The sequence below is a fragment of the Oncorhynchus clarkii genome, chromosome 16, assembly GCF_045791955.1.
Source record: "Oncorhynchus clarkii lewisi isolate Uvic-CL-2024 chromosome 16, UVic_Ocla_1.0, whole genome shotgun sequence".
Classification (NCBI taxonomy): Eukaryota; Metazoa; Chordata; class Actinopteri; order Salmoniformes; family Salmonidae; genus Oncorhynchus; species Oncorhynchus clarkii.
The window spans coordinates 4,550,593-4,570,532 of record NC_092162.1 but is presented as its reverse complement, the minus strand read 5'-3'; the positions used below and the strand labels follow the sequence as shown (position 1 = coordinate 4,570,532).

At 41.8% G+C, this 19,940-nt stretch overlaps 1 protein-coding gene across 1 annotated transcript in view; it reads left to right on the top strand.

Moving 5' to 3' along the window:
* The first annotated feature begins 247 nt into the window (after nt 1-247).
* LOC139367409 (zinc finger CCHC domain-containing protein 24-like) overlaps nt 248-19,940 on the top strand; it is a 33,872-nt gene continuing 14,179 nt past the window's right edge. The window contains exons 1-2 of the mRNA XM_071105612.1: nt 248-727; nt 7,439-7,639. Coding sequence (XP_070961713.1) covers nt 488-727; nt 7,439-7,639 — 441 coding nt within the window. The 5' untranslated portion in view covers nt 248-487. The remainder of the gene's footprint in view (nt 728-7,438; nt 7,640-19,940) is intronic.

The following is a 19,940-nucleotide window of genomic DNA, read 5'->3' as shown; positions in this document are numbered from 1 at the left end:
ACTACAGGCCAGGCCTACACGAAACACAGCCTTTATGTTAAATGTTTGTAAAATCCCCTATGGGAAAAATTATTGGAACCATTTTCCTGATTGACCGCAAGGTTTCATGGGTATTGTGACATCTCCACTGTGGGGCTCTATCAGACCTCCTAGCTATTCACAATGAAGCACTCCAATGACCGAGAGAGAATATGCAATGAGCTGAGCTCATCCCAGCTGTGGTCTACGGTGAGTGGAGATGGGCTACAGAGTGGAGTCCACATATATTTTGACTGGCACAAACGTTTTACCCTGACATGCCTTTATCACGGTTCTCCCGTGACCGTGAATGCAAGGATCTTTTTTTTATCAGGTTAAAGAGGTCGAAAGGATTTATTTTTGTATCAGGTTTAGGTGATTTGGTTTTGGTAGCCTAATTCTGCAGCAATAACTCCGGAGGCGCTTTAACTTCAAAGACGCGCTGTGCGTTCCTCTTCCAAAGATCAACATGATGTCTGCCATAGATACGGGTACATCTGTGTACCAACCAGCACAACTACTGAACTGGATCTATATGTCTCTACAAGACTCCCACCAGACCAATGACTTCGAAGCGTTCAGACCGGATTCTGAGAGTTCTCCACCGGACGAGAACAACTATAAACAACGGTCCGCTGCTGCTGTCGACCTGAGCTCTGCGCTCAACTCAAACTATCTTAACAATTTCTTGCAACTTCAGAGGAATGAGGTAAAGTTGTGAAAAGTTTATTTAAAAAAACAACAACTATGGAATATGTGATTTGCACAAACCGCACAGTGTGTCATGCCAAACAACTTTGATTGAACTTCATCCAATATTGTATTCTGTCATTCATAGAACAATTATAATGTTGTCATTGCAATGAACACTTTTAACCATATATTTTTGTTGTCTCAAGTTGAACATAAAAGCTGTATACTGTATGCTTACCCCATTCACTTGAAGCATGCACAGATATGTTCTTATATAATTTGCTTTTGATTATAATAATAATTATACTCAACCCATAAGGCTACAAATCTTACGGTCCCATTTTAAGAATGAAAGCAGAGCCCCTGCGGTCTAAGGCACTGCATCTCAGTGCTAGAGGCGTCACTGCAGACCCTGGTTCGAATCCAGGCTGTATCACAACCAGCTGTGATTGGGAGCCCCATAAGGCGGCGCACAGTTGGCACAGCGTCGTCTGGGTTTTCCCGGGGTAGGCCGTCATTGTAAATAAGAATTTGTTATTAACTGACTAGCCTAGTTAAATAAAGGTTCAATTTAGAAATAATTAGAATAATTTACCAATCCAATGTGCCATCCTACATATTTTAATGCATGACCCACTTACAATATTATTTTAGTTGGACGTACAGCAACGTACAGTAATATACAGTAACGTACAGTAACATACAGTAACGTACAGTAACGTAGAGTAATGTACAGTAAACGTACAGTAACATACAGTAAACGTACAGTAACGTACAGTAACACATTAAACGTACAGTAAACGTACAGTAACACAGTAAACGTACAGTAACAGAGTAACGTACAGTAAACGTACAGTAACGTACAGTAATGTACATTAAACGTTCAGTAAACGTACAGTAACGTACAGTAAACGTACAGTAACATACAGTAAACGTACAGTAAACGTACAGTTAACGTACAGTAACATACAGTAAACGTACAGTAACGTACAGTAATGTACATTAAACGTTCAGTAACGTACAGTAACGTTCAGGAAACGTACAGTAACGTACAGTAACGTACAGTAATGTACATTAAATGTTCAGTAAACGTACAGTAACGTACAGTAAACGTACAGTAACATACAGTAAACGTACAGTAAACGTACAATAACGTACAGTAACGTACAGTAACGTACATTAAACGTTCAGTAAACGTACAGTAATGTACAGTAACGTACAGTAACGTACATTAAACGTACAGTAAATGTACAGTAAACGTACAGTAACATACAGTAACATACATTAAACATTCAGTTAACGTACAGTAACGTACAGTAAACGTACAGTAACGTACAGTAACGTACATTAAACGTTCAGTAACGTACATTAAACGTACATTAAACGTTCAGTAACGTACATTAAAAGTACAGTAACGTACAGTAAAGTACAGTAACATATAGTAAACGTACAGTAAACGTACAGTAACGTACAGTAACGTTCAGTAAACGTACAGTAACGTTCAGTAAACGTACAGTAACGTACAGTAAAGTACAGTAACATACAGTAAACGTACAGTAAACGTACAGTAACGTACAGTAACGTACAGTAAAGTACAGTAACATACAGTAACGTTCAGTAACGTACATTAAACGTTCAGTAAACGTACAGTAACGTTCAGTAAACGTACAGTAACGTAAAGTAACGTAGAGTAACGTACAGTAAACGTACAGTAACATACAGTAACATACATTTAACGTACAGTAACGTACAGTAACGTACAGTAGCGTACAGTAAACGTACAGTAACGTACGGTAACGTAAAGTAACGTACAGTAACGTACATTAAACGTACAGTAACGTTCAGTAAACGTACAGTAACGTAAAGTAACGTACAGTAACGTACATTAAAAGTACAGTAACGTACAGTAACGTACAGTAACATACATTAAACATTCAGTAAACTTACAGTAACATTCAGTAAACGTACAGTAACGTAAAGTAACATACAGTAACGTACAGTAACGTACATTAAACGTACAGTAACATATAGTAACGTACAGTAACGTACATTAAACATACAGTAACATATAGTAACGTACAGTAACGTACAGTAACGTACATTAAACGTACATTAAACGTACAGTAACATATTGTAAACGTACAGTAACATATAGTAACGTACATTAAACGTACATTAAGCGTACAGTAACATATAGTAAACGTACAGTAACATATAGTAAACGTACAGTAACATATAGTAACGTACAGTAACATACAGTAAACGTACAGTAACATATAGTAACGTACAGCAACGTACAGTAAACGTACAGTAACGTACATTAAACGTTCAGTAAACGTTCAGTAAACGTACAGTAAACGTACAGTAAACGTTCAGTAAACGTACAGTAAATCCCTAGCTCTGACATACCTGCCTCCATTGGGCCACAACAGTGTGGTGACTGGTGATTAGCTGCATGCAGGCTATAGTATGAATGAGCCCCTCTTTCACAGTACATAGTGCCTGGTGTGTGTTGAGACCGTTCTGATGTCAGTGTGCTGCCAGGGGGAGGTAGGGCAGGTTGAAAAAGTCTAAATTCCCAAACGGCACCCTATTCCCTAAGTAGAGCACTATTTTTGACCGGGGACCGTAGGGCTGCGGTCAAAAGTAGTGCACTATATAGGCAATAGGGTGCCGTTTGGGACGTAGACCCTATGCAATGTTTCTACACTGCATGGGGCCTGCTGACGCTGGTGGTGGTGGTGTCTCAATTTGATTACCATCCCTCTCAGGAGAAGTCAGGAGAAGTCTGACACATAGACCGGTACAGTATGTCAAGTAGAATAACACATTCATCCGGCGCGGTGAGGAAGAAACTAGGATTTTATTTGGCTTGTGAGATATGCTACAGAAAGCTAGGCTGTATCTTATTCGCTATATACTGCTTTTTTTTTGGGGGGGGGGGGGGGGGGGTCGCAAAAAACATCAACGTGAAGTTTCTAGAAGCATATCAAATTTGGTGTCAAATGAAAGTCAAATCAAGGCTTCCGTTCAACCATTTTCCAACCTAAAATAAAACAGATTTATGTTGACACAGATGGAAAAGGGGTCTTGAAAAACATCTTGTAGAGAAAGTAAGGTATTAAAAGTAAGGTATTAAAAGTAAGGTATTAAAAGTAAGGTATTAAAAGTAAGGTATTATTGTTAAAGGTATCAGAAATACATTTAAAAAAAACACAATCATTTTGAAGTAAAGACTCCTGACAACTAATATCAACATTTATATTTAGTTTTGCAGAAATTACTTTGAGTTCTGTAAGTTAAAAAAAATATTACCTAATGTCTTGTCATTCTGTGAACCAAAAACCCACATATTTTAAATATATTTTCTAATTTCTCTCCCTTATGAGGAGGGAGGATCATGAAAGTTCAACATGTAAAGGTAGACCTACCAATTTTTTTTTTTTTTTTTTACTGATATCAAGTTTTTTTCTGAATTTTTAAATTACTAAAATGCTTCACTCTGTTACCAAAATGGGAACAGAGTGACTGAAAAATAAGTTACACAATGACTGCAATTGAATTGGCCAAATCATAGTAGTCACAAAGCACAATTGCAGTATAGCACATTACAGTATAGTTCAGTACAGTAGAGTTCAGTTCAGTACAGTAGAGTCCAGTTACAGTACAGTATAGTTCCTTAGTGCATAGTTCAGTAGAGTAGAGTACAGTAGAGTATAGTAGAGTTCAGTAGAGTTCAGTACAGTATTGCTCAGTGGCAATTGTTAAAAGTAAACTTTTGCATATACTGTAGGTGTAAGGTGTGTTTAACTTTGCGATCAATGGTAATTTGCTCGGCGTACATTTTTTAAAGTGTAAAAGTGAGTCTCAGCGTCACGCTGTCACTGTGTAATTGCCCATTTCATACATGCTTGAATGTGTTCTAGTAGCTGTCATGATTAAGACAGTGGAGTTATGACGATATCCACGAGAGCATTCATTAAATACTTGATTATTCTATATGCTGTTTGAAGTTGTAGCTGCTATGGTGACCCTGAGTTAGTGTATGACCCATGGTTAGTGTATGAACCATGGGTAGTGTATAACCCATAATCTATATAAGTGTAACGGCTGTTGGAAGGAGAGAACCAAGATGCAGCGTGGTATGTGTCCATATTTATTTAATGAACACTGAAATCACAAAAATAACAAACCGAACGACCGAAATAGTTCTGGCTGGTGCAGACACACAACAGAAAATAACTACCCACAACACATAGTGGGAAAACAGGCTGCCTAAGTATGGTTCTCAATCAGAGACAACGATAACCAGCTGCCTCAGATTAGGAACCATACCAGGTCTAAACATAGAAACACAACACCTAGACATACAACATAGAATACCCACCCACATCACACCCTGACCAAACGAAAAATAGAAACATACAAAGCAATCTAGGGTTAGGGCGTGACAGCACCACCCCCAGATCCATTCCTGATCCACATCCTGATCCAGATCCATTCCACATCCCGTTCCAGATCCATTCCATTCCACATCCTGATCCAGTTTCATTCCACATCCAGATCCATTCCATTCCACATCCTGATCCAGTTCCATTCCACATCCTGATCCAGTTCCATTCCACATCCTGATCCATTCCACATCCAGATCCATTCCATTCCACATCCAGATCCATTCCATTCCACATCCTGATCCAGTTCCATTCCACATCCCGTTCCAGATCCATTCCATTCCACATCCTGATCCAGTTTCATTCCACATCCAGATCCATTCCATTCCACATCCTGATCCAGTTCCATTCCACATCCAGATCCATTCCATTCCACATCCTGATCCAGTTCCATTCCACATCCTGATCCAGTTCCATTCCACATCCTGATCCATTCCACATCCAGATCCATTCCATTCCACATCCAGATCCATTCCATTCCACATCCTGATCCATTCCACATCCAGATCCATTCCATTCCACATCCAGATCCATTCCATTCCACATCCTGATCCATTCCACATCCAGATCCATTCCATTCCACATCCTGATCCATTCCATTCCACATCCTGATCCATTCCATTCCACATCCAGATCCATTCCATTCCACATCCTGATCCATTCCACATCCAGATCCATTCCATTCCACATCCTGATCCATTCCATTCCACATCCTGATCCATTCCACATCCAGATCCATTCCATTCCACATCCTGATCCAGTTCCATTCCACATCCTGATCCATTCCACATCCAGATCCATTCCATTCCACATCCTGATCCATTCCATTCCACATCCAGATCCATTCCATTCCACATCCTGATCCAGTTCCATTCCACATCCTGATCCAGTTCCATTCCACATCCTGATCCATTCCACATCCAGATCCATTCCATTCCACATCCTGATCCATTCCACATCCAGATCCATTCCATTCCACATCCTGATCCAGTTCCATTCCACATCCTGATCCAGTTCCATTCCACATCCAGATCCATTCCACATCCAGATCCATTCCATTCCACATCCTGATCCAGTTCCATTCCACATCCTGATCCATTCCACATCCTGATCCAGTTCCATTCCACATCCTGATCCATTCCACATCCAGATCCATTCCATTCCACATCCTGATCCAGTTCCATTCCACATCCTGATCCAGTTCCATTCCACATCCTGATCCATTCCACATCCAGATCCATTCCATTCCACATCCAGATCCATTCCATTCCACATCCTGATCCAGTTCCATTCCACATCCTGATCCATTCCACATCCTGATCCAGTTCCATTCCACATCCTGATCCATTCCACATCCAGATCCATTCCATTCCACATCCTGATCCAGATCCACAACACATAGTACGTAAGGACTTTTATTTAATAAAATAGCACAACAGCCTGTTGCTTCTTCACACACTGGTGCCATAGTCAGGGTTCATATCCGGATCATAGATACAATGGTACTGATTGTGCCAACCCAAAAGGGGGAATTAGAAAATGATCCTTGACAAAGGCATTCTGTTCCTCTCAGGAAATGGAATTCTTTCTGCTCGTAGAGGGAATGACAACACATCTGGAAAGATAAAATAATGTCCACTTCTGTTGTGCAGAGTGTGGAGACTAGCAGACAGGAAAATCTATCAAGTTGTGGCACAGACAGATAGATAGGCAGTACTGTAATGGCACAGACAGACAGACAGACAGACAGACAGACAGACAGACAGACAGACAGACAGTCAGTCAGTCAGTCAGTCAGTCAGTCAGTAAGTACGGTAGGAGCCCTGCCAAGTATCTATCTAAACTCTGTCAGTTAATTGGCACAATCCTGTTTAGGCCTAATATCACAGATTTGACCTTTTAACATGCTCTAAACCATGTGTTATTCACTCAATGCAGTGTTAGAGACAGGCTCGTCTGTAATTGACATTTTCAGCAAGATTCAATTCTTTCCCATTACTTTAATGACATATTGAGAAAATAAAAAAAATGGTTATCAACTAAATTTCAAGCCCATATTTCACTCAGGGCTCTATTCAATCCGTATCGCCGAAGTATCGTGGAAGGTCTGTGTTAAAATGTAAAGGTGATTTCCGGTTGAGCAGGCACATGCTGCGTTTACCGGGAATGCAGTCTTCTCGGCCGTGGCGACGTTGCCTTTAATTTTCCATTGCTGCTATATAGTGGAAGTTCACTGCTACAGATTCACTAGAGTCCTCATTGTTTTCTGTTCTCAGGCCTTAAACAACCATTTGTATAGAAGGTCCTCTCCTTACGGCTCACTTAGCAACATCGTAGACGGCCTGAGTTCTCTGACGGACCACTTCTCTGACCTCTCCGTCTCCTCTGAGTCACACAAACCCAGCAAGCGACCTCCGCCCAACTACCTGTGCCATCTCTGCTTCAACAAAGGACACTACATCAAAGATTGCCCGCAGGTGAGCAGAGCATTGCCCCTACACACACACACACACACACACACACACACACACACACACACACACACACACACACACACACACACACACACACACACACACACACACACACACACACACACACACACACACACACACACACAATCAAAGACTAACCCCAGCTGAGCTGGTTCTTGCGCCATCTGAAACCAAGCAGCTTCCCCTCTCCTTTTGGCAAAGCTACAGTCCGATGAAGGCCTGCACAGAACATTGCAGCCACCTTGCAAAACAGATGCCTTCTTTATTTATTTTGGCATATGTATCACTATTGAAGTAATGTTGAAGTGGTGAGGAAAGATCAGGACATACTCACCGCTCTCTGACCTGTGTGTCAGGACATACTCACCGCTCTCTGACCTGTGTTACAGGACATACTCACAGCTCTCTGACCTGTGTGACAGGACATACTCACAGCTCTCTGACCTGTGTTACAGGACATACTCACCGCTCTCTGACCTGTGTCAGGACATACTCACAGCTCTGTGACCTGTGTGTCAGGACATACTCACCGCTCTCTGACCTGTGTGACAGGACATACTCACAGCTCTGTGACCTATGTGACAGGACATACTCACAGCTATGTGACCTATGTGACAGGACATACTCACAGCTCTGTGAACTGTGTGACAGGACATACTCACAGCTCTGTGACCTGTGACAGGACATACTCACAGCTCTGTGAACTATGTGACAGGACATACTCACAGCTCTGTGAACTGTGTGACAGGACATACTCACAGCTCTGTGACCTATGTGACAGGACATACTCACAGCTCTGTGACCTATGTGACAGGACATACTCACAGCTCTGTGACGTATGTGACAGGACATACTCACAGCTCTGTGACCTATGTGACAGGACATACTCACAGCTCTGTGACCTGTGTGACAGTAAAGTCATTAAATAAGAGACAGTGACTGGTCCAGTGGTGGGACTGGGCTGGGACTGGGACTGGGACTGGGACTGGGCTGGGGCTGGGACTGGGAATGGGACTGGGCTGAGGCTGGGACTGGGAATGGGCCTGGGACTTGGCCTGGGAATGGGAATGGGAATGGGCCTGGGAATGGGAATGGGACTGGGCTGAGGTTGGGGATGGGACTGGGCTGAGGTTGGGCCTGGGAATGGGACTTGGAATGGGACTGGGAATGGGACTGGGCTGAGGTTGGGGATGGGACTGGGCTGAGGTTGCAAATGGGACTGGGTTGAGGCTGGGACTGGGACTGGGAATGGGACTGGGCTGGGAATGGGACTGGGCTGAGGTTGGGAATGGGACTGGGCTGAGGTTGGGATTGGGCTGAGGCTGGGACTGGGACTGGGCTGAGGTTGGGACTGGGCTGAGGCTGGGACTGGGCTGGGACTGGGCTGAGGCTGGGACTGGGCTGAGGCTGGGACTGGGACTGGGCTGAGGTTGGGACTGGGCTGAGGCTGGGACTGGGCTGGGACTGGGCTGAGGCTGGGACTGGGCTGAGGCTGGGACTGAGCTGAGGCTGGGACTGGGCTGAGGCTGGGACTGGGACTGGGCTGAGACTACATAAGGACTCTATTGTTTCTCTAAAGGCTCCGCGGACAGAGAGGTCAGAGAGTAACGGCTGGTATTGTTCACTCAGAGGGTTGTTACCTAACAGATCTGGATTCAAATACTAGCGTTTGTTAAAGCCTTCTTGGATTGACAGATTGGTCTGGGTTCTCTCGACTGTTCTGTTGGTTTCGTTGGGCCAGGCAAGCTCAATCAAGCCCAGATAAAGTTCTTGAAATGATTTCAAATACTATATGAACCCAGGTCTGCTGGCCTAGAGTCATTAAGTCATCGCTGTGTGTCACAGGAAAATCAAAATGTATTTGTCACATGGTTTGTAATCAACAGGTTTGGAGACTAACAGTGAAATTCTTACTGACAGGTCCTTTTCCAACAACGCAGAGTTAAAGATGAAATAATATAAATAGATGAATAACAATAACAAGTTAGAATAACATGGCTATATACAGGAAGTACCAGGTAATAACATGGCTATGTACAGGGAGTACCAGGTAATAACATGGCTATATACAGGAAGTACCAGGTAATATTTACTATATACATGAAGTACCAGGTAATAACATGGCTATATACAGGAAGTACCAGGTAATAACATGGCTATGTACAGGGAGTACCAGGTAATAACATGGCTATATACAGGAAGTACCAGGTAATATTTACTATATACATGAAGTACCAGGTAATAACATGGCTATATACAGGGAGTACCAGGTAATAACATGGCTATATACAGGGAGTACCCGGTAATAACATGGCTATATACAGGCAGTACCCGGTAATAACATTTCTATATACAGGGAGTACCAGGTAATAACATGGCTATATACAGGAAGTACCAGGTAATATTGACTATATACAGGAAGTACCAGGTAATAACATGGCTATATACAGGGAGTACCAGGTAATAACATGGCTATATACAGGGAGTACCAGGTAATAACATGGCTATATACAGGAAGTACCAGGTAATAACATGGCTATATACAGGAAGTACCAGGTAATAACATGGCTATGTACAGGGAGTACCAGGTAATAACATGGTTATATACAGGAAGTACCAGGTAATAACATGGCTATATACAGGGAGTACCCGGTAATAACATTTCTATATACAGGGAGTACCAGGTAATAACATGGCTATATACAGGAAGTACCAGGTAATATTGACTATATACAGGAAGTACCAGGTAATATTGACTATATACAGGGAGTACCAGGTAATAACATGGCTATATACAGGAAGTACCAGGTAATAACATGGCTATATACAGGAAGTACCAGGTAATAACATGGCTATATACAGGAAGTACCAGGTAATAACATGGTTCTATACAGGAAGTACCAGGTAATAACATGGCTCTAAACAGGAAGTACCAGGTAATAACATGGTAATATACAGAAAGTACCAGGTAATAACATGGCTATATACAGGGAGTACCAGTACTCAGTCGATGTGTGGGGGTAAGAGGTAATTGAGGTAGCTATGTACAGTGCCTTACAGCCTTATTCTAAAATTGATTCAATCGTTTTTTTCCTCATCAATCTACACACAATTTTTGCAAATGTATAATTTTTTAAAAAAGGAAATATTGCATTTCCGTAAGTATTCAGACCCTTTACTCAGTACTTTTTTGAAGCACCTTTGGCAGCGATTACAGCCTTGAGGCTCTGCACACCTGTATTTTGGGGCGTTTCTACCATTCTTCTCTGCAGATCCTCTCAAGCTCTGTCAGGTTGGATGGGGAGCGTCACTGCACAGCTATCTTCTGGTCTCTCCAGAGATGTTTGATCGGGTTCAAGTCAAGGCTCTGGCTGGGCCACTCAAGGACATTCAGAGACTTGTCCTGAAGCCACTCCTACGTTGTCTTGGCTGTGTGCTTAGGGACATTGTCCTGTTGGAAGGTGAACCTTCGCCCCAGTCTGAGGTCCTGAGTGCTCTGGAGCAGGTTTTCATCAAGGATATCTCTGTACTTTTCTCTGTTCATCTTTCCCTCGATCCTGACTAGTCTCCCAGTCCCTGCCGCTGAAAACCTTCTCCACAGCATGATTCTGCCACCACCACCATGCTTCACCGTAGGGATGCTGCCACCACCACCATGCTTCACCGTAGGGATGCTGCCACCACCACCATGCTTCACCGTAGGGATGCTGCCACCACCACCATGCTTCACCGTAGGGATGCTGCCACCACCACCATGCTTCACCGTAGGGATGCTGCCACCACCACCATGCTTCACCGTAGGGATGCTGCCACCACCACCATGCTTCACCGTAGGGATGCTGCCACCACCACCATGCTTCACCGTAGGGATGCTGCCACCACCACCATGCTTCACCGTAGGGATGCTGCCACCACCACCATGCTTCACCGTAGGGATGCTGCCACCACCACCTTGCTTCACCGTAGGGATGCTGCCACCACCACCATGCTTCACCGTAGGGATGCTGCCACCACCACCATGCTTCACCGTAGGGATGGAACCAGGTTTCTTCCAGACATGACGCTTGGCATTCAGGCCAAAGAGTTAAATCTTGGTTTCATCAGACCAGATTATATTGTTTCTTATGGTCTGAGAGTCTTTAGGTGCCTTTCGGCAAACAGGCTGTCATGTGTCTTTCACTGAGGAGTAGCTTCCGTCTGGCCACTCTACAATAACAGCCTGATTAGTGGAGTGTAGCAGAGATTGTTGTCCTTCTGCAAGGTTCTCCCATCTACACAGAGGAACTCTGGACCTCTGTCAGAGTGACCATCTGGTTATTGGTCACCTCCCTGACCAAGGCCTATCTCCCCCGATTCTTGGTGGTGTCGTGTCTTTGGCTATGCCGGATTAAGTGATATGACATGCTATTCTATAAAATAATTTATCCGGAATTAATATTACCTGATTGAGCTAATCATGTAAATGTAATTAACTAGAAAGTCGGGGTACCATTATATTTATAGAGCTGTTATCTACCGAATAAACTCTTAAAGACCTCGTAATATTTTAGGTCAATAGCAGTCAATAGTAATTGTCACCTTAATTCAGTCTCATCTGAATGTTGTCAATTCTTGGTTATCTTCACGAACCCTGGCTAACAAGTTGAATCAGCAATACAAAATTGGGTTTAATCATTTATTTACTAAATACCTAACTAATCATACAGAATTACATAATTAATCATAACTTGATTACAAATTATGTCATAAAGGAAAACGTCCCTAGCAGAGGGAACAGATATGACAGCTTGTTACACAAAAGAAAAGGGGCTGGGTTTGAGTGAAAGAGCAGGAAGACTGAGAAACAAAGGGCGAAGCTGTGCTATCGTAAATACAGTATCTTATGCATTCTAAATTACCGCCCATTTGGAATAGGGAAATGCAATAAATATTTACTCTGAGCTGCGCTTCGGTAGGTTGGTGGTAGATGGAAGGCCGTGTTGCCCAACCGAGTCCTTTGTCCTTTGAAGAATGTCTCTGCTGGTAAATTGGATATGTTGTAGTAACGTCGTTGTGTGGTAGGAGGGATACTCTGTCTGTTCCTTCCTAACCTGCGTTTGCAGCTGCTGTTGCTAACTCAACGGCTAGAAGGTATCACTTCTGTAGTGAATAAGAGTTCAAAGTTCATACCATTCGCAACCAAAGCTCACGCTGATGTTGGCTTCTTTCTGTAGTTTTTATCTGAACCATTCTGAAATCGGACCGTCGTCCTCACATCCTTGGAACAGGAGGTTACATTGTCGTCAAGGCTTTATATAGGAAGGAAGAGGAGGGCGTGTTTGAACAGTTTTATAGCCCATGTCCCTTCACAGGGCGGGCCACTGATGGAGCAGCCCTATCTTATGAAAACCCACATCTCACATTTTAGAAGCTAAAATCACATTTCATCCCATCACGAATAATTTCATATTTAAACATTTAAATTGAACAACAATTCCATGTGAATCCTATAACTCTGATGTGTAGACTTTCCACTGTAGAGTTTATGTCATCTTATCATTGATGAGAATGTCTCAGATGACAACCGAACTGATGTCATATTCATTAGGTACCACCGCATATGTTCAATTGGTCGCATTACCAGAATATAGTTCATTTCCCCCCAACTTCTGATGTTCCCAGAACCTCTATGTTAACCAAAGGGGTTTGCAAATGTAACATCAGTAGGGTAGAGAGAGAAAAAGGGGGGAGAAGAGGTATTTATGACTGTCATAAACCTACCCCCAGGCCAACGTCATGACAGTGGTTTCAAACTTCTTCGATTTAATAATGATGGAGGCCACTGTGTTCTTGGGGATCTTCAATGCTGCAGAAATATTTTGGTACCCTTCCCCAGATCTGTGCTTCTACACCATCCTGTCTCAGAGCTCTACAGACAATTCCTTCGACCTCATTGCTTGGTCTGTTTCTCTGACATGCACTGTCAACTGTGGGACCTTACATAGACAGGTGTGTGACTTTCCAAATCATGTCCAATCAATTGAATTTACCACAGGTGGAGTCCAATCAAGTTGGAGAAACATCTCAAGGATGATCAATGGAAACAGGATGCACCTGAGTTCAATTTCGGGTCTCATAGCAAAAGGATCTGAATACTTATGTAAATACGCTATTTCTGTTTTTTATATTTAATACATTTGTAAACAAAAAATAACTGTTTTCGCTTTGTCATTATGGGATATTATGTGTAGATTAATGAGGGGAAAAAAATATTGAGTCAATTTTAGAATAAGGCTGTCATCATCGGGTATTGTGATGTCATTATGGGGTTTTGTGATGTCAATTATAGGGTATTGTGATGTCATTATGGGGTATTGTGATGTCATTATGGGGTATTGTGATGTCATTATGTGGGTATTGTGATGTCATTATGGGGTATTGTGATGTCATTATGGGGTATTGTGAGTATATTTATGAGGAACACATTTAATTGGATCAATTTTAGAATAAGGCTGAAACGTAACAAAATGTGAAAGAAGTCAAGGGGTCTGAATACTTTCCGAATGGACTGTACATATAGGTAGGGGTAAAGTGACTAGGCATCAGGTTAGATGAGTGTGTGTATGGGTGTCAGTGTCAATGTGTGATACACTGTAATGAATATGAATTTAGAGGGCAGAATTGATTACATATTAAAGCATTAGACCTCTCACTAAAGGCGTCAGTCATACAAAAACTAGTTACACTTAAAACGCAAACTGGTTCTCCAGCAGATTAGTAAGAATGTGTCACCCTGCGTTCAAGAATGACTTTTTTCCCTTTATCCAGATAACAACCTCTCACTTTCGGGTTATCTGAAAATGAAATAATCTCCAAAATGTCGTTATTTCTTAAAACAAGCCATAGAAAGTTTGTTGCAATTTCAGTTTAATCCACCAGAAAAGACAGAATAAATAATACAACAAATGTTATGGTTTAACTCAAATAAACTATACTTTTTTATTTAAAAAAAAATTATATCATAAATAGGACTGGATATGTCACACATGCAGCTAACACAGACATATGGAAATGTCTGCTCTACCCAAAATTACAGGAAGTCCTGCTGTGACACTATGTTAAGAGACTAACCTGGAGGTGGAGGAAGTGTGTGTGTGTGTGTGTGTGTGTGTGTGTGTGTGTGTGTGTGTGTGTGTGTGTGTGGTGTGTGTGTGTGTGTGGAGAAGATATCTCTGAGATAACCAATGGTTCTGTCCACAACGGTAAAAATAACATGTATGGATGGGAAAGAATGTTTTGTTAGACATGTCTTGGTTAAGTTGTTGTAGTCAAAATAGTTACAGCAAATTCTTTCTAATTTCTGTTGATTAATGTTTTCTCATCCCATCTCAGTGGTAACTACTACCTCGTTCTCTAGTCCCATCTCAGTGTGAACTACTACCTCGTTCTCTTATCAACTCCTATGGTTATTGCCATATGAGTTGGCAAGACAGCACAAAGAGATCTGGGACCAGGCTAGAATTAATTTAGCACGGTCTGGTTTTGAAAACAGATCTTTTCATCCAGGAAACAGGGTTACTGACTTCACATCTGCTACATCGTAAAAAAGGCAGACAACTACTTTTCCTCTCCACCATAAAGTTTTGATATCCCTGGCCTGTCTTACATCTCACTCGCTCTCCCATTTTTTTTTTTAAATATCCTTTTTTTTTTTTAAATGCTTTTGAATTTTTTTTGTGTTACTTGATTCAACCATAAAGTTTTGATAAACTCTGTATTTGAATCTCAGTCACCCTCCCATGTTTTGAAATGTAAAGCTAGCCCACAGCTGTACAAGTCATCAACTAGACCATGGCCAACAACCTGACCACTGTTGGTTTGTGGACTAAGGCAATGTGTGATATAGCGATCATTGATTCACTTTGATATATTAACCTAGGTCAATAAAGACAGCTCCATGTGATAGACTATCCTGGGTCCATAAAGACAGCTCCATGTGATAGACTATCCTGGGTCCATAAAGACAGCTCTATGTGATAGACTATCCTGGGTCCATAAAGACAGCTCCATGTGATAGACAATCCTGGGTCCATAAAGACAGCTCCATGTGATAGACTAACCATAAAGACAGCTCTATGTGATAGACTATTCATAAAGACAGCTCCATGTGATAGACTATCCTGGGTCCATAAAGACAGCTCCATGTGATAGACTATCCTGGGTCCATAAAGACAGCTCCATGTGATAGACTATCCTGGGTCCATAAAGACAGCTCTATGTGAAAGACTATCCTGGATCCATAAAGACAGCTCTATGTGATAGACTATCCATAAAGACAGCTCTATGTGATAGACTATCCTGGGTCCATAAAGACAGCTCCATGTGATAGACTATCCTGGGTCCATAAAGACAGCTCCATGTGATAGACTATCCATAAAGACAGCTCCATGTGATAGACTATCCTGGGTCCATAAAGACAGCTCTAAGTGATAGACTATCCTGGGTCCATAAAGACAGCTCTATGTGATAGACTATCCTGGGTCCATAAAGACAGCTCTGTGTGATAGACTATCCTGGGTCCATAAAGACAGCTCTATGTGATAGACTGTCCATAAAGACAGCTCTATGTGATAGACTATCCATAAAGACAGCTCCATGTGATAGACTATCCTGGGTCAATAAAGACAGCTCTATGTGATAGACTATCCATAAAGACAGCTCTATGTGATAGACTATCCTGGGTCCATAAAGACAGCTCTATGTGATAGACTATCCATAAAGACAGCTCCATGTGATAGACTATCATGAGTCCATAAAGACAGCTCTATGTGATAGACTATCCATAAAGACAGCTCTATGTGATAGACTATCCACAAAGACAGCTCCATGTGATAGACTATCCTGGGTCCATAAAGACAGCTCTATGTGATAGACTATCCATAAAGACAGCTCTATGTGATAGACTATCCTGGGTCCATAAAGACAGCTCTATGTGATAGACTAACCATAAAGACAGCTCTATGTGATAGACTATCCATAAAGACAGCTCCATGTGATAGACTATCCTGGGTCCATAAAGACAGCTCCATGTGATAGACTATCCTGGGTCCATAAAGACAGCTCTATGTGATAGACTATCCATAAAGACAGCTCCATGTGATAGACTATCCTGGGTCCATAAAGACAGCTCTATGTGAAAGACTATCCTGGATCCATAAAGACAGCTCTATGTGATAGACTATCCATAAAGACAGCTCCATGTGATAGACTATCCATAAAGACAGCTCCATGTGATAGACTATCCTGGGTCCATAAAGACAGCTCTAAGTGATAGACTATCCTGGGTCCATAAAGACAGCTCTATGTGATAGACTATCCTGGGTCCATAAAGACAGCTCTGTGTGATAGACTATCCTGGGTCCATAAAGACAGCTCTATGTGATAGACTATCCATAAAGACAGCTCTATGTGATAGACTATCCATAAAGACAGCTCCATGTGATAGACTATCCTGGGTCAATAAAGACAGCTCTATGTGATAGACTATCCATAAAGACAGCTCTATGTGATAGACTATCCTGGGTCAATAAAGACAGCTCTATGTGATAGACTATCCATAAAGACAGCTCCATGTGATAGACTATCCTGAGTCCATAAAGACAGCTCTATGTGATAGACTATCCATAAAGACAGCTCTATGTGATAGACTATCCACAAAGACAGCTCCATGTGATAGACTATCCTGGGTCCATAAAGACAGCTCTATGTGATAGACTATCCATAAAGACAGCTCTATGTGATAGACTATCCTGGGTCCATAAAGACAGCTCTATGTGATAGACTATCCTGGGTCCATAAAGACAGCTCTATGTGATAGACTATCCATAAAGACAACTCTGTTTGAGGAATCCATGCGTGTGTTTCCTTGTACACATGTTTTTTTAGGGAGGAGGTATAGTATCCATGGAAACAAGGGACAGACTATATCATCACAACATAAACAAACAGACTTTGTTCTCATCCTTCTCTGATTAAAAAGCATTGCACTTGTAATATGTATTAAAAGCTGAATTTAACCCTTTAACGAAACAAGTTTAAACTGAAAATATGTTCCTTTTCAGGTGACCCAACCAAAATTCACATAGAAATGTGAGTTAATAGATCTGTAATTCTCATTGACCGTAAACTCAAAAGAAACAGTAGATCTGCTCTATGTGAACAATTTCTATGCTTCACGTTCTTAAGTTTAGATTGTTGTTGTTGTTGTTGTTGTTGCATCTTTTACTTTTTTTTTTTGCACACTGTGTAATATTTTGGGGCAAAAGTTAAGGAAAAGATGGAGTGTAATCTAGTGTTAAGTTAAACAGTCAACTCCTCTGTGTGTGTGTGTGTGTGCCTTGTAGTTTCCTTTCAGCAGACTGCACTCCCATCATGGATAGTAAGAGGAAATGCCAAACAGGACACAACCTGCTTCAATTGACTGGAAATGAGAAGCTTCTCGTGTGTGTGTGTGTGTGTGTGTGTGTGTGTGTGTGTGTGTGTGTGTGTGTGTGTGTGTGTGTGTGTGTGTGTGTGTGTGTGTGTGTGTGTGGCATTGCCTTTGGGAAAATACTGTCTTATAGCTTCACATAGACAGGTCTTTAGACACCCATATAGAGAGTGGGGAGAGAGTGGGGAGGATTGATCCATTTTCAACCTGAAGACTGATTCTGATGTGTGATTTGTTTCAGTAACATACTAGCTGGGTTTGTGGTATTTTGCATTAGCAAATGTCTAATGGTTGTAATGAAGTAAACCTTTAGCAACATACCTCAGTGCTAACGGCCCAGAAAGAACAGCTGTACATGTGCTGCAGGACAAAAGGAAGGGCCTATCTAGTTGCTGTGTTGGTTTTTATACATTATAGTACATTTCAACTCCTGGTGTTGTTGTCTGTCGGGGACTACAGGTACCAGTTAGACAGCTATCTCTCGTGAATAGAGAGGCATGTAACGTAAATTATGCAATTATGTGAGATTTTAAAGTGCCTCGTCCTGAACTAAACAGCCGGCTCAATGGGAAACCTCCATCGAAAAAAACATTTTTAGTCCGGAACTTAATCTGTGTCCGGGAAACCAGTCCATAGAGAACCAAGAGGCATTGAAAAAGTAGAGAGAAGGAGGACTTTAGTCATTGTGGACTTGTCATCTGGTTTGGGTGGGATGTCAGTTGGTTACCTAGGTAATACTGTTTGTATGTCTTCCCATGAACACAAAGCATATAATATGTATCAGGTTTACTGGAGTGTGTATTTGTCCCAAGGGTGCTCATGGCCATATGTTATAGCTATTTTATTGGCACTACCCACAAGTGACGTATTGTGATTCTCAAAATATAAATATAAAATCCCTAAGAGCCAATCTGTTGAGGCTGTTGTTTGAGATTTTTTTTAGAAAACTTTAAATATACAAATAACACATTTGATCAAGTACAATTTTCGAGAGAGAGAGAGAGAGAGAGAGAGAGAGAGAGAGAGAGAGAGAGAGAGAGAGAGAGAGAGAGAGAGAGAGAGAGAGAGAGAGAGAGAGAGAGAGAGAGAGAGAGAGAGAGAGAGAGAGAGAGAGAGAGAGAGAGAGAGAGAGAGAGAGAGAGAGAGAGAGAGAGAGAGAGAGAGAGAGAGAGCATTGTTTATCATGATGGTTCCCAGATGCTGAGGGAGCTAACCTCCAGGGGGCCAGGCCCTTTCTCTCACCAGGCAGGAATAAGGAAGTGGGCCATGGTTCTTTACATTAGGCACCAAACGAAGAAAACCGGTTTAAAATGATAGTTTTAGTCAAATACTGTATTTGGGCTTCTTGCTGTCAATTCAAGTCTACAAATGATTTGCAATTATGTTCCAGACCTCCGACCACTGAAGAAACAAATCTGTCCGCGGCCGTAGTTGAGAAAGGACTCGCTCTTGTCTGTATCTCTTAGGTTTTGGAAGGACTTGGGAGTTTGCTGCTCAAGGTTTCTGCATCTTGTGTGTGTGTTGTTTCCTTGTGTGCTCATGCTTTGAAACATCAGAGCAGACAGGTAGTTTGTTAATAACAGAATGAATGATGCCTCATGTTCCCAAGTTGAAGCTGTTACATGTTCAAACCAGTCAGTGCTTTTGATTTATATGTACATCTGGTTTGGTTTCTTTCTGATTACAATCGCCACATTGATCGCCATTCTTTCTGATCACAATCACCACATTGATCTCCATTCTTTCTGATCACAATCACCACATTGATCTCCAAGCAGAGAAATAAATAGATGTTTCACCTTTTAAGGTCCAACA